The sequence below is a fragment of the Numida meleagris genome, chromosome 7 (genome assembly GCF_002078875.1).
Source record: "Numida meleagris isolate 19003 breed g44 Domestic line chromosome 7, NumMel1.0, whole genome shotgun sequence".
In the NCBI taxonomy this organism is placed as follows: Eukaryota; Metazoa; Chordata; class Aves; order Galliformes; family Numididae; genus Numida; species Numida meleagris.
This window is the reverse complement of record NC_034415.1, coordinates 19,691,295-19,705,255: the sequence shown is the minus strand read 5'-3', so window position 1 is coordinate 19,705,255 and position 13,961 is coordinate 19,691,295. Positions and strand designations below refer to the sequence as shown.

General features: G+C 51.8%; 1 protein-coding gene across 9 annotated transcripts in view; it reads right to left on the bottom strand.

Annotated features, from left to right (window-relative positions):
- Positions 1–13,961, bottom strand: part of SZT2 (SZT2, KICSTOR complex subunit) — a 54,441-nt gene that overhangs the window by 7,609 nt on the left and 32,871 nt on the right. For 4 of the 9 annotated variants that reach the window (XM_021404281.1, XM_021404282.1, XM_021404284.1 and 1 more), the window contains 21 exons: positions 13,778–13,889; positions 13,214–13,332; positions 12,660–12,824; positions 11,954–12,038; positions 9,415–9,591; positions 9,138–9,335; positions 8,686–8,855; positions 8,334–8,500; positions 7,853–7,950; positions 7,580–7,712; positions 7,344–7,471; positions 6,447–6,497; positions 5,719–5,849; positions 5,151–5,333; positions 4,500–4,770; positions 4,190–4,269; positions 3,742–3,867; positions 1,833–2,038; positions 1,621–1,714; positions 530–610; positions 29–103 (listed from right to left, as the gene is read on the bottom strand). In XM_021404281.1, the coding sequence (XP_021259956.1) occupies positions 29–103; positions 530–610; positions 1,621–1,714; positions 1,833–2,038; positions 3,742–3,867; positions 4,190–4,269; positions 4,500–4,770; positions 5,151–5,333; positions 5,719–5,849; positions 6,447–6,497; positions 7,344–7,471; positions 7,580–7,712; positions 7,853–7,950; positions 8,334–8,500; positions 8,686–8,855; positions 9,138–9,335; positions 9,415–9,591; positions 11,954–12,038; positions 12,660–12,824; positions 13,214–13,332; positions 13,778–13,889 (2,850 nt within the window). Of the gene's footprint in view, positions 1–28; positions 104–529; positions 611–1,620; positions 1,715–1,832; positions 2,039–2,156; positions 2,246–3,741; positions 3,868–4,189; positions 4,270–4,499; positions 4,771–5,150; positions 5,334–5,718; positions 5,850–6,446; positions 6,498–7,343; positions 7,472–7,579; positions 7,713–7,852; positions 7,951–8,333; positions 8,501–8,685; positions 8,856–9,137; positions 9,336–9,414; positions 9,592–11,953; positions 12,039–12,659; positions 12,825–13,213; positions 13,333–13,777; positions 13,890–13,961 lie in introns of those variants that run through there. The other 5 variants (XM_021404285.1, XM_021404286.1, XM_021404288.1 and 2 more) reach the window with 3 other exon arrangements.

Genomic DNA, 13,961 nt, shown 5'->3' with positions numbered 1-13,961 from the left:
AGGAGCACCAGCTGTACAAAGCCATTACCTGAGAGTTCACAGACTGGCCCATGGGGATCCGCGAGCACTCCAATGCATACTGCTTCACACAGAAGTAATAGCCCTGGAGGAAAGAGCACACTGAGTACAGCACAGACCTTGGGCCTCTCCAAGGAAGAAGAGGAGCCCCCACAAGGCTGATTGCACCCCATGCTTGTCAGTTCATCTCCTGGGCTAGGTCCTTGGTACTCTTGCTCCCTCTTTTGTCTCTCCTTGTGTCTGAACGAAGCAGGCCTTGGGACAGACCAGCCAATATATGGCTGAGCACTGAGTGCCCTACCTGGTGCTAAGCCTTGCATCTTGTATTTGTTCCCCTCTGGGCAACACTGACTGTTCTTGGTCCCACAGAACTGTCCCTCAGTACTGCAGGACTGTGGAAAAGGCAGACAGAATTGCATGTTCCTGCCGCACTCCTCACTCACACTGTGTCCTCTTAAGTCTGTCCCAAACTCCCTCCAACTGTTGTATTTTGTTTCTTTTTCTCTCTCACCTGGAAGGCCAGCTCCATCAGCACTATCCCACCTGGAAGAGCTCTCTGCAGATGATAGGTGGCAACAGCGGGGCTTGTGCTCTGGGAAGAGAAGGACAAAGCTGGAGAGGCTCTCTGGCACAGGACAGCAGCCCACACATCAGCATGCAAAGCTGCCAAGATGTTCTGTGGCAGAGGTGGAAGAAGAGTAACTTCATCAACTGAACATGTTCACTGGTAATAGGGGAGCAGACATGCCAGAGAGTGAAAAGAATTCTAATAAAGCTAATAAGCAGCCTTCCAGAGATCATGCCAGAGATGCTGCTTCTTTCACCTCCTGCCTGCTCAGGGCAGGGCATCTCCAGAGGGCACAGCGAGCTGAGGGGTAACGCTGCCCACAAAACCTTACTCTCACCTCTCTGCTCAGCAGTTCCCAGATCATCACAGCTGCCCAACAGAGCAGATATCAGAGGCATCCAGCTGGGATTTAGAGCTTAGCTGCCAGCAAATTCACTTGCCTGCTGTTAAGCTGTTTCAGTGGATTGCTCTCCTCCTGTTTTAACTGCAAGGTGTTGTCTTGCCCACAGTACTGCACCAGCTTCACCCATAAGCAGGTACCAGGGAAGGGTGAGAATAGGGTCAGCAAATGCTATGCTTCCATCCTCCCTGTGTTTCATGAACCACAGGTGGTTTCTGCCTACCTAGCAATTCTGATGGATTCCTCTTCCAGGTTATTCTCTCTCGAACCCATATAAGCTCTTAGTGTTCACAAAACCTTTTGACAAAGATCGCTGTTACCTGCTGCTGCATGAAGAGAGACTCCTTTTGCTTTGAGACTCGCTCCCATTTGATAATGAAAACGACGGCAATGAGTCAATCCCTTTCCCAGCTGGCTGTGATTTGGTAGAGCTCTGCCCTGTCCCTCCCTCACTGCCTCTTCTTTACAAATGAAGAGCCACAGTCCACTCAGCCTGTCTGCATAGCAGTCCCTACTCTGCTCTCTCACATCCCTTCTGCGAGAAACAGATTCACAAGCAACCAGAACTACCCTCCTTCTGCCCACAGCCTGATTTCCATCCTAGTTCCACTTGTCTAACAGCGCAAGCACTCACCTTTGGACTCCCCTCTGCTTTTGGTTTTGTATAGGAAAAGGATCCTCTCCCCTCCACTCCCATAGCTGCCAGAGCTCGGATCCGACTTGTGCTACTGGAAGTGACAAGAGAGAGTCTTGAGCGGGGCAGCCAACATCTCCTGTTGTGCCAAGCCAGGGCAGAGCTCCACGTCAGCCCTCCCTCATTACCAGGATTCCCAGAACGTCACTGACCTGCGAGTGGTAGGTGACGGCGGCCGCACCTGGACCAGAATGAAGCCCATGCTCTGCAGGTACTGGATGTATTGCTGCAAAAAGGCATTACACATCTCTTGCAGCCAGGGCTCCTCCTTCAGCTTGCAGGGCAGTGATTCCGTTGAGTCACAGCTGTGGCTGCGATCTCTCCCTGATGCCGTAGAATCATTTGAGCGGTGGCGCTTCTGGAAGAAAAAAGAATTTCCTAAGGAGACATGCTGTGAGAGGGATGCTCACTGGGATACCACCACAAGGATGAGCAGCAGACAGACTTCCCTCTGCCAGAAAGTGCTAACAGCCTACCTACAGCACATGCAGCAATACCGGATCCAGGATCCACTCAGCCCTTGACTGACCTTGCAGCACTGGAACGGACTATTGAAAGAGGTACCCTGCAGAAAAGGATAACTCTCATCTCCTCTCCAGAATGGCTTTGCATAGCATCTTGATAGGTCACAATTTGTTCTCAAAGCTCAATGGTGCTCAGCTCCTGTTGCCATGTAAGAGTCCAAACCTCTTACAAATCCTTGCGACATCTCAAGTTTTATTACTGGCTCAGTAGTGGAGTAACATTATATGAATAATATTTCCTTTTCACCATTTTCAGTTCCCCTTCTGATACATTTGAATACTCCTTGTCTTTGTGCTGTGAGACACTAAGGCTTCTTTCTTGATTTTTCTCCTTTGAGCCAGTGGCTCTCTTACATTTTCAATCTGCCTTTTCATTTATCTGCCCTAAAAGCAGTCTCTTTACTAGGGTCTCTCCAGCTACTCTCTGACCTTACCTTCTCGGAGTCCCTCTAGTTCAGTGTCTTTGCTACAAGATGCTGCGCGTGCACTTGTCCGAATGAAGACATTTATCCACAAGTATTTTAGAAAAACATTAGAGTATTATCCATAATATCAGCACATCTTTCTGATGTATTCTAAATGGTTTGCTGTTTGCATGAAGCTGTCCATGAATTGCAGAAATCCACCTGGCTGTCTGCTTCGCTCCTACAGGCTCTGCAGTTAATGTTCAACACAAATTCAAATTGCTCCCTCCATGGTGCTCTTGCTTTTCTGGAAACCAGGTCCTGCTCCCACAGCACCACTCGTTTCACAGGTTACTCAAGGCCATCTCTGAGCTCCTTGCAGTCTTTTTCTGTTCTGATCAATCTGAACCACTATACGGTGTCTCAAAGCTTGGCATCTCGTTTGTACTGAGATAAATTTTCCGGCCATACAGAACCCAATACACAACCTCAAAGCCCTGCTCCCAGGCTCTTTAAATTGAATAGCCAGTTTTCATTCTGTGATGATAGTTTTCCTTTCTCTCGTGAGTGCTCAATTTCTGCAGCAACCTCTGCTTAAAGACTGTCAGAATCCTTCTGACATTTAGATAAATTACCACAGCCTTTTCTTCCCTTCTGACACACACAGACCATGAACAGCCTGTATCGCATCTGTACAGGTTAGGCTCTGTCAGGCTGCAACCTGCTCAGGATTCAGGTGGCTTGTTTTCAATTGTTCCAGCTATTTGCTGGGTCTGGGCAAATTTTATCAGGTATGGATGCTGAATGCATAGAGAGAGGTTTTGCTTCCCCAACAGACAGCATGCTCTGATGGCTTTGCTAGACTCTCGCCTCTGGATTCCCTGGGTAGCAAAGAGAAGCCAGTCTTCCCAGGGATGGTGTGACTGCACGAAGAAGGCTTTGAGGACCCAATTTTTTTCTTAGTCTCCATCTTCACCATGGTGGATACCCTGTTCTAAGATTGCAAATTCATCCTGTAATGCAAGGATTGGCTCAAAGCAGAACTATCTTGGGGGGGGTGGGCGGTGGAAAGCAAAGTCATCCCTTTTTCCAGTGCACAAAATCAAACCCATCTGGCTTCTGCTGACACTCACTTTCCCCTCTACCTTGCCCTGCTGATCAGTCTGGATCTGCTGCCGGAAGGCCGGGTCAAAGAGCAGTGGTGTAGCACAGTAGTGAACAAGGCGCGAGGACTGCTTCAGGGTCTCCAGGTCTGACAGCTGCATAGCACAAGAACACAGTTACAAGCACACATACCTCACCAGGCCCAGGAACAAGCTATTTGCAATACCACCCCGCTGCTCAAGAGTGAATTAAACTTCAAAGGCAACCACCCTGCTTTACAGCCCTTCCAACAGTGGGCAGCAAAGGCTCATTTGCAAAGTTTTAGAGCTCAGCAGGCCCAGAAGTTCAGACAGAGAGCACTGCTCCACAGCCAGACACCATCCCCAACATAAACCCTAATCTGAGCTCTGACGCTCCCACTACAAGAGGGAAGCTCGTGTTGCCACCACTCTGTAAGAAGGCCCAGTCTGCACTCACACTGATAGGCATGTTTGACTGTGCTGATCTCTGCTGCCAGGTCACAAAGAGATTCTCTATCTTCATTTGCTTCTCCAGTTCTGGAGGGAAGAGAACAGACACTGTTCAAGCCACAGCCATTCCACTACACACCCACTCCACCCACTGTACTCCCTATACTGGCCATAACCCATCCTCTCACAGCATCCTGGCAGGAATAGCTGACAACTGCCCCTTTGCCAAAACTCATTCTGCTTTTTTCACTCCTTTTCCAGGAGCTGGAGTGTGATCGGGCAGTTAGGCTCTAGTCACAGCATGTCTCTTGCTTTACCTTTCCTCTCCAAGCTTTTGATTTCCAGGAATTGGGCCCCATGTCGAGCCACAGGGTCAAAGGGTCCGAACTCTGGCCCATGGGGTATGCGTTTGATAGTGGTAACATCCCGCAGAGCTTCGTCAAAGGGCACCACATCAGGATGGAAATGCAGAGACGGCAGGCTGCGTGCAGAGCTGCTCAGCCGGCCTTGTTCCTTGCTAGGTGGGGGACAGGAGCTCCGGATCAGTGCATCCACCTCCAAAGTGGAGTTCAGGAAAGGATTTGGCTCCTAAGCAAACAGGAACAGCCATAAGACTCTTTACTGCCAGTCACAGAGCAAGAACCCACAAGAATAGAGTAGATCCAATTTTGGTCATCTGCAGACATTTATTGGCCTTCTCCACCACATGTCCAGAGGACACCATTGCCCCAGCGTGCAGTGGGAAGCCCATTCCCCAGCCTCCTCCGCCCTAAATATTCCAGCCACAAACAATATTGCCAACAGCAGCATACTGTCTGTACACATTCTGGTTGGACATGTAACCACGTGAAGATGCCTTGTCAACCAGCACATGAGCACAGAAGTGTCTGCAACCTTCCTTAGACTCCAGAGCTGCCAAGACTCCTGTTGATGGGGGAAGGACTGTTCTGTCTGGCAGAGTGCTCTACCTGCTTACTGTCCTCATGCCACGGTGGGTCCATGAAGCAGTGGTGGTGGAAGAGTCCCATCTTCTGGCTGATCAAGCAGTGCACAATGTGGGAACGGGCATTCTGCCACTGCAGCAGGCGAATGAGTGAGCAGTTCAAGTTGGCCCCCAGGTCTGGGGACCAGTTGTAGGTGTAAAGTGTCAGCTAGAAAGAGAAGAGGGGGAGGAAGGGTGAAGGATCTGCTCAGAAAAAGGTGACACAAGCTGCCCCAGGTGCTTTGCTGCAGCTCCAGCTGCTTTCAGATAGCAAGGCTGGGACAGTTAGTGACAACTGCTTGTTTATGGCACCCCTGTTAATAGCTCCAGCAGCGGGTAGTGGCACTTGAGTAGGCAGCACAAGTAACCAGGTTGATGTGATCATTGCTATGGGGAGGGAAAGGGCAATTACAGCCCACAGTGAGACAGGAGAGTTAAGACAGTTGCAGAGAGCCCCCTGCCCTGCTGTGGCAAAGGGCTTCTGCCTGGGGCAGGTCAGCTGCCTTCAGCAGCATGGCTTTCAGGGGACAGTATCACACAGGCATCGTTGTTACCTTTTTGTCAACAATCTCCATGAAGAGGAATCTCTGTCGAGGTGCCAGGTCTCGCCCAACAATGCTTGGGTCAGAGCCTCTCTCTGCTGAGCTGAATTCCATGGCCTCAAAGCGCTGGAGCCCTTTGTGAGCTGGAAGAAGCGAGAGTTATTACCCTCAATACCAGTTCATCCCAGAATGACAAGATGCCGTGCCATGGTACTGCTCAGCTCATCACTCTCAAAGGACAGTTGAACACAGCCCACACGTTGGTATTTTTCCAATCACAACCCAAAGCCTCCCCTCTTGGGACCTTTGTTCACTTTTACACTTATTAACAGTGTTGCCATGACAACCCTGTGTGATCACTCAGCATACCCTGGTTCTGCTTTCTTGTCATTTCCAGTTAACTTATGGCATGGTCCCAGCAATATCTTTAATCTCTGCCATACCAAAACAAATCCCAGGTGTTAGCATCATGCGCACAATTGTGAAGCTTAACTGAGCAGAGAAGAGCAGAGCCCCTCCACAAGCTACAAGTTTCCAATGCTGCATTTCTGGCATTAGAAAAGCACCAGAGCAACCACGTGAGACCTGACTGTGGATGTGCACGATGAATCTTGCCATATCATCACCACCTGCAAGCCAGCCTGGAGCCCTTTTGCAGCCTGGCCACTTCACCCAAGATTTTCAAGCAGCTGTTGCTCAAGCCAATCACTCCAGCAGCACCATGCTGAACAGGGACTTACGTCTGAACCTGTGAGCAGGTGGGACTGGCTGCTCCTCCTCGCTGCTGCTGTCTGAAGGTAGAGACAACATCAGCTCCTCAAAAGGAGCACAGTCCAACCGTGCTAGACCAGCCAAGCCCAGTGCAACCTCTCCTGCCTCGGACTCAGCCTAGGCATGGGAGAGGAAAGGATCACAACAGCATGCACTACTTGGACCTGCTCAGAATTTCCCAGCAGGGTGACCCATTTTCCCCACTTCACAGACCTACACTCCAGAGAAGCCTATCTCAGCTCTGCTGGGCCTGGCCAAGAGGAAGCAGTAAGATATGGCAGAGCACCTGGGAGCACATGCCATGCTGGATTCCAGGCCCTATCAGCTTGTCTTCACTAACTGCCAAAAGGCTATGAGAAGTGAGCAGATGACAATGGGGGCAGGGATGTTTTTGCTCTAGTGACGTGCCTGCCTCGCTGGGAAGGACCTGGATTCCTGGTCCCAACTGAAAAGAGGCCTCAGTCATGCTGAGCTGTGAGCACTTGCAGTGAGCAGTGCCTCATTTTGGTGACTTCTACGAGCACAGCTGTTCTGTGCTCTGCCCAAAGGAGAGGCTTGCTCAGTACACTTCTACCAATTAAAGGAGCAGGTTGCCTTGTGGAGGACAAAGCTAACAGGTCACGATGCCTGGATGCTGCCAGAGCACCCATCAGCTTTTCTAGAAGGCCCGAGCTGAACTCAGGGTGCTATGTACTGAGAGACTCTTCCCAGGAAGCTTTAGACAAGTACTGGAAAGAAGCAGCATACAAATATAATCACTTCATTCACAGCACAGGATAGCAGTTTCAAGGATATCACCAGCAGGGTCTTTTAGCTAACCATGATCAAAGTGTTACAAGGCAGTACTGCCCTGGCCAAGCACTCACCCTGCTCCGTGCTGCAGCGCCACTGGTGGAAGTTGCGTCCCAGCAGGATGAAGTGTCTGACAGCTGCAGGGCGAGGGCTGGCGCTCTGGCCAGGTTTATAGGGCAAGAAGGCAGTGCTCCGATGGCAGCTGCGAAGAAGAGCACCAAAGGCGGCTGACAAATAGAGCCATGCGATAGAGGCTGGCATATAAACATCTGCCAGTACCAAACAGCCTCCTGCAAACTGTGTAACTCACCAGATCTTCTCAAACACCTTGACAGTGGTGTCACTCGCTAGGGAAGTGACCAGGTTCACCACTTCCACCAGGATGGAGGACAGGAGGAAACGGGACACAATCTCTGCTGAGCACTGTTGCACTGATGGGCACCCTGCATAGTTTAGGGAGAGATAGTGCACAACTAGCTAGAGATAAGCAAGGGACGAAGAGGAATGGCTTGTTGCTACGTGAAGAAGGAGAGAAAGACCCATCCCCAGCCTATCTGGAGGAGCTGGGGCCTAAGATACATACCTAAGTGGTTCATAAATGCCATCCACTGCTGGCAGGTTTGATTGAAAAGCGAGTGCATGGTGCCTACATCTCCTTCTTCCAACTGACAGGCTCGGCGCCTGGGAATAAGGAAAAGCAGCATGATAATACCAGATCTAAGTCAACAGCAACAAAGGCAAAAAGGTACAGTGGTTCTTTCCCAGATCCAGAAGGGAGAGCCCATGGAAACCCTTATTTCAGCCGTTACAGCCCTTAAGCTTAGCAGCAACAGGTGTTGTGCAGGCCCTACAATGCAGGGAAAGGATCTCTGCCAAGGACAAGCAGCAGTGCTCCCGGCAACACTCTAGCACGAAGGCTTGAGGCTTTCTGTGTGGAAGGCAACTCCCCTAGCTAGCTGCATAAGGGAGACACTTCAAGTACAGGGGACATGGTTATGATGCACACAGAGCCAGTGGAATGTCTGTACAGCAGACAGATGGGAGCAGCATCCCGGCTGTTTTACCGCTGTGCTTGCTCCAGTTCAGCTGTGGCTGAGGCCCGATCCTGGCTCAGGTGCTGCTTGACATTCTCAGTCTTATGCCGCCGCCTTGTGCGAGCCTCTTCTGGCCTCTCCAGCACAATGTCATCGGTAGTCTTGGGGCTGCCCAGCTCTGAGGACTCAGCCTTGCTCTACAGAGAAGCGGTGCAGGGTTAAGGCTCTGCATACCCACGGCCCAGCTGCTGCCCTGATCTCAAAACCTGTTACCAAGCCCAACCTCCCTACCCCAGCCAGATTCCTCCTCTCTGTTCCTCCTGGTCTGATGCACCACCAGACTTGCAGGCCCTGCTCCCCACCAGCCCCTCAGCAACATTACCAGCATGTCCCAGAAACTGCGGCGTCCCAGCTTGCTCGTGGGCGTCACTGGCTCCCCGGGGCTGGCTGATGGGGCAGAGGTGAAGTGTAGTGGTGGAGGACAGCTTTTGCCAGCCCCACCAGTGCCCATGGCCAGACCCTTGGTCTCTGACATGGTTCTCCTTAGGCCTGCTGTAGAGACAGAGCAAATCATCCACTTCAGAGCCTTCCACTGCAACATTCATATGCCACCATGGCTGTCCAGAGAGAAGGGAGCAGCCCTCAGCATCAGTTAGCAAAGTTGACTCACTCTACATATCTCTTCCAACCCTGTTTCTATGGTGGGGCACTACACATCTGGCAGAGAGGAGAGTGCTTTCCACCAAGTTCCCCACATCACAGGCCAAGCTCCCGCAGGCAGGAGGAGCAAGGCTTGCAGAGGGCTCAAGGTGCCCATCCCACACTGAATCTCACCTGCAGAGCTCAGCTCCTCCAGGTCTGGGGCGCTCAGTGGGCAGGAGGCCTCCACGCAGAGTGGGGCTGGCAGCACGAGGAACTCCATGATGGCATCACACAGAGCATGGCGCAGGGCCCCACGCAGCTTCTCCGACAGCTGCAGCAGGCTAATGTTGCCCTTCTCCCAGATGTCCAGGCGCACCAGCACACAGGGCTCTGTGGGGAAAGGGCAGTCCTGCTCAGCTCTGCAACCACACCTTTTGGAGGTGCTGTGGGGGATGGAGAGGCACCCTACCTGAATGCTGGGAGCCAGCCTCTGGCTGGTGCTTGCTAACCGCAGTGAGGCTTTCGAAGTCGGCATCCTGCAGCAGGTCCATGAGGGGCACCTTAGGAGAGTCTGGTTTCTCTCTGTGGGGCAGTGTGGTGGGGCTGCCGTTCTCATCCACAAATGTCAGCGCAATGCACGCAATTCCTGCAGGGGAGAGCCCAGGACAGCCTCTGTCAGCACTATACTGGGCATGCTGCTGCAAGCTCTGCTAGCAACTAACAGAGCAGGGTGGCCACCCCACGCCTGCACACCAGGCCTTGGGACAGATCCCTCACCGTGTGGGTTTCACAGGGCTGCAGGTGCACATGGTAGGCAGGGCCCACAGGAAGGGAAGCAGCCAGGGAAGAGGCAGCTAGCTGTGCTCATCGGGAGGCAGGGCAAAAAGCACCTCCTGAGTCATTCTGCACCATACGCGAGGAGAAAGCATCTCCATTTGCCTCAGAAGGTCTGGGATGGGGCTCAACACCCAAAGGATGGAGCCCAGATGTTCTCCAGCAGCCCTCTCGGGCCACATAGGACACTGAGTCCATGCAGAGAAAGCTTACACATGACACCTTGCTGCAAACCGCACTCACAGTACACTCCCCAGTGCACACCTGCATGAGATGAGGTGCCTTTCCCACACATTCTTACCAGCACAACTGGGAACAAAGCAGGTTGGCACCTAATATTAGCCTGGAGTTGCTGCGGAGTTAAATTCAGGCCCTACCTATAGCCTCACTCACACACCTACACAATTCGGAGATGTAGAGCAGCAGTATGGTAGCTGGTGCACAGCCCACATGCCACATGCCCTGGGCCATGCAGGAGAAGCCCCGCTATGAACCAGAGCAGGACCAGGAGCTCCCTCCCCACAGCCCAGCTCACTCGTCAGTGCACCAGGGAAGCCACAGTGGGGATGGAGCTGTAAGGTCAAAATCCTTTGCTGTCATGCTACATGATCCCACTCCCTTTCAATGCCTCCTAACCAACCAAGGCAGCACTCAGGTAACTGGATGGCACAGCTGTCCCAACACTGCCAAGACATGATGTGTCCAGATGCAAAACAGGATGCAAGGGAGAGAGCACTGGGATGGAAAGAGCTCCTCCCAAAGGAGAGAAGGGGGCATTCAAATAGAAGTGTAGTGCACACATTCACTCCAAGGAAAGGAAACTCTACAAGCACCACTCTGCTAGAAGAAGATTAGAGGAGCTGCCTCATCTTGTAGGTACTCTGCATCAGCCTGACATGGCTCTGCTCTCCCTGACATAGACGCGGGAACAATCCTTTATCTAGAGAAAAAAAAAAGAATGATTTCCTCAATATCAAAGGTAGAGGAGACAGGGATTCCCCTCAGCCTCACTCCCTTTGGAGCCTCTGACAGGGCTCTCCCGCCTCACACAGCTCCTTGCTGCAGCAGGGCAGCTTGCTGGGATGGAGGTATCCATACAGAGATATTAGAAGCAGCAGATTTGCCCCATATGAGTATGAGTTCTTAGACAACTCTCTCTCTTTAAACAGAGAATGGCATAAACTCATCAGCTTGCTTGACAGCAAGCCCCAGGCTCACCAGAATGACATTGAAGGGGCACTAGTAAACTGTGACCTCCCATTTATAAGGGGCTCTCCAAGCCTCCCTGACCCAGGCTCTCTGAAACACAAAGCACACATCATGCACTGCCTTGTCACTGCGATCCTTCAGTAAGCAAACGGAATCCCTATCCAGGACACAACCACTGGGAGGATAACGACACTACCCTCAGAGCTTGAAACTACAATTGAAACATCATGATCCCTGGTCTCCTCAGGGATAAGGTGGCCATTCTGATCTGTGGGAAAAAAAAAGGTGTAGAACTTTGGATTTCACTGCTTGCAAGCAGGTTCTATTTGCTCATTTATCCAGGCAGCAAGAAAAAGGTGGCTCAGCTAGACAGACATACACACACAAACACGCAGGAGTCAGAGCTGAAGCCACAGCACAAGGAAGACAAGAATAGCAGGGATCAGAGGGGCCAGGGAGCTGCATGGGAATGGAAACTAGGATAGTACTAGGAGCTAGAGGTGCTACCTTGGAAGTGGGAGAGTGGAAAGAGGTGCTGCACAAGGTCCGACATGGTACCTACACAACAGAAGAACATTCAGATGGTGCACAAGGGACACAGCAGGACTCACGATGGCCAGCTGACAGACTACATGGCCTTGACACAACGTGATGTGACAGCCTGCTGCAGAACTAGCCTTGTCCAAACCCTTTTCCAACAGTACACAGAAAAGAGCAGAGGGCTGCTTCATACAGCAACCTGTCAAGCTCCATGGGAGTCCTTAGCTCCATTCTACCACATGTATGGTTGTGCAGTCTGCCAAGCACACTCCCTGCACACTCCCCAGCCATTGGAGAAAAATATGGCCATAACACTGGCCATCCTCAGCCATCCAGAGCTCTTCAACATAGGAAGTGGTTCCCCAATGCACAGTCCCACACGCTGCTTCAAAAAAAACGACAAAAAAAAGAGTTGAGCACAGTACCTTTGCCACCAGTGCCTTGGCCTCCTGGCTTGTTGTACAGGTACAGATCCTGGTCAGGGACACTTCCACTGTGGCTGAAGTAGTGCTAAGGAGGGCAAGGAAGAAATGTGACAGTGTCTAGAGAACTTGCCTTTACTGGAAGTAGAGGCCCATGCATGTGCAGACCTCATCCCCAGGCCTGTAGCAAGCAGCTCAGATTTACTTCAGAACACTTGCTAGCAGATTTGGCCACTGTTTGGCAAAAGAACCCTCTTACAGCTCTATATACAGTTATAAGGCACTGCACATCTGGCCTCACCTTCTGTCTTTAACAGTCATGCTGAAGGGGTGGATAGCTGCTCCCACACTTTTAACAGCTCTGATGTTTTCAGTTCTTAGATCCTGGCCACAGAAGGAAACCAGGCTTAGCTTTCTAAGAAGGTCTTCTCCCACGCTACTGGGAGAAGACTGTGAGCATGAACTCTGTGGCTGCTATTTTTCACACAGCAGTGACCACCTGAGTAAAAGCAAGGCCTATCCAAGCCTACACCAGGCCAACAGAAACTGCTCACAGTCCTGAAAAACTCCTCCAGGCTTGAGTATTTATTATCTATTCCTCCTTACAAACAGCAGAGCTGAGAACACAGTGGCTGAGCTGCCCCAGCAAGGGCCCCCAGAAGCAGGTAGAAGCTGGGCCAGCTGCTGTCCCACTCGCTGCCCTCCTAACCTTGAAGTGGTGCTCCACGTTGCTGTCTGTGTACTTCGGGGTGTGCAGGAAGATGAGCAGGTTCTGGCGCAGATAGTAGGCCACTGCCTGCAGCCAAGGCAGAGCAGAGGGTGGCAGTGCAAACTGCAGGACCTCTGTGGGTGGTGTCCCAGGGGGCTGGATAAACTGTAGAGAGAAAACTTTAGAACTCAGCTGAGTCAAGCAGGATACTCTGGGGTTATGATATGGATCCCAATTACAGCAGCTGGCTACGTGAAGGGAGAGCACGGTGTGCAGAACCCAGGCCTACAGACAGATGAGTGGGCCAGCGTTCCAGAGGTACTCACATGGAGGCCCTGCCATGCTGTAAACCCCAGCAGAGTGGGTCCCACACTGACCCTAGCACCCACACAAAGTATAGATCTATGAATGCCAGCCCAAGTATGCACTGGAGCAGGGAATGGGATGCAGCAGACTGCCTTAGCCTTCCTGCCCTGGGGCAAGGGAGGCTGGGATGGGTCAAAAAGGCAAGTAACGGGCAACAGGATGAGCAGAACAGCTACTGAGGTAGGTACCTCCACATCGGCTGGGGTCAGCTTGCAGTTCCGGACCAGCATCACAGTGATGATATCCAGAGTGGCCTCATCCAGGCGCCTACGCAGCACTTTTACCAGCTCATCTGTGATCTCAGGCCCTGACAGAGAGGCAGAGGCACAAGCAACTTTTTCACATCGTCTGGTAAGGACCATACCTGACCACAGCCACCTCCCCTCAGAATGTATCACCCCTGCAGAAAGGTTCCACGGGGAACACATCTTTCTCCACCATCAACTTCTTCAGGGATCATTTTCTACCTATTCTTGACTGCCAAAGACTGCTGGCACAGCAGGCAGAGACAAATGCAGTCCTGCACAGGGAAAGTTGGCATAAGCCAGATGGTCTGCAGGAGGTTTAATGATGGGCTGTAGGTCCTTTCCTTACATTCCCATCCACATGGAATGGACAGCAGCTCTAGTCTAAGAAAGAGCAGCTTGCTCAAGAGGGAGATACTCTGCACTTCAAGCAAAGAGGGCAAGGACTGGAGCTCCATTCCTCTGCTTTCTATCAGCACATCTGCTGCCAGGCACTGTAACACCTACCTGCTGGGGCAACGCCATGGACCATCAGCTGGATGTGCCTGTCTACTTGTCCCACTGGGCGGGAAGAGTCCATGCTGCGGCATGAGGCTGTGTCCAGAGAGGAACGAGAGCCCTGGGGAAGCAAGAACAGCCACATGGAAACAGCATCCATGTGAATCTCAGATACAGTGTCACCCACTGCTGT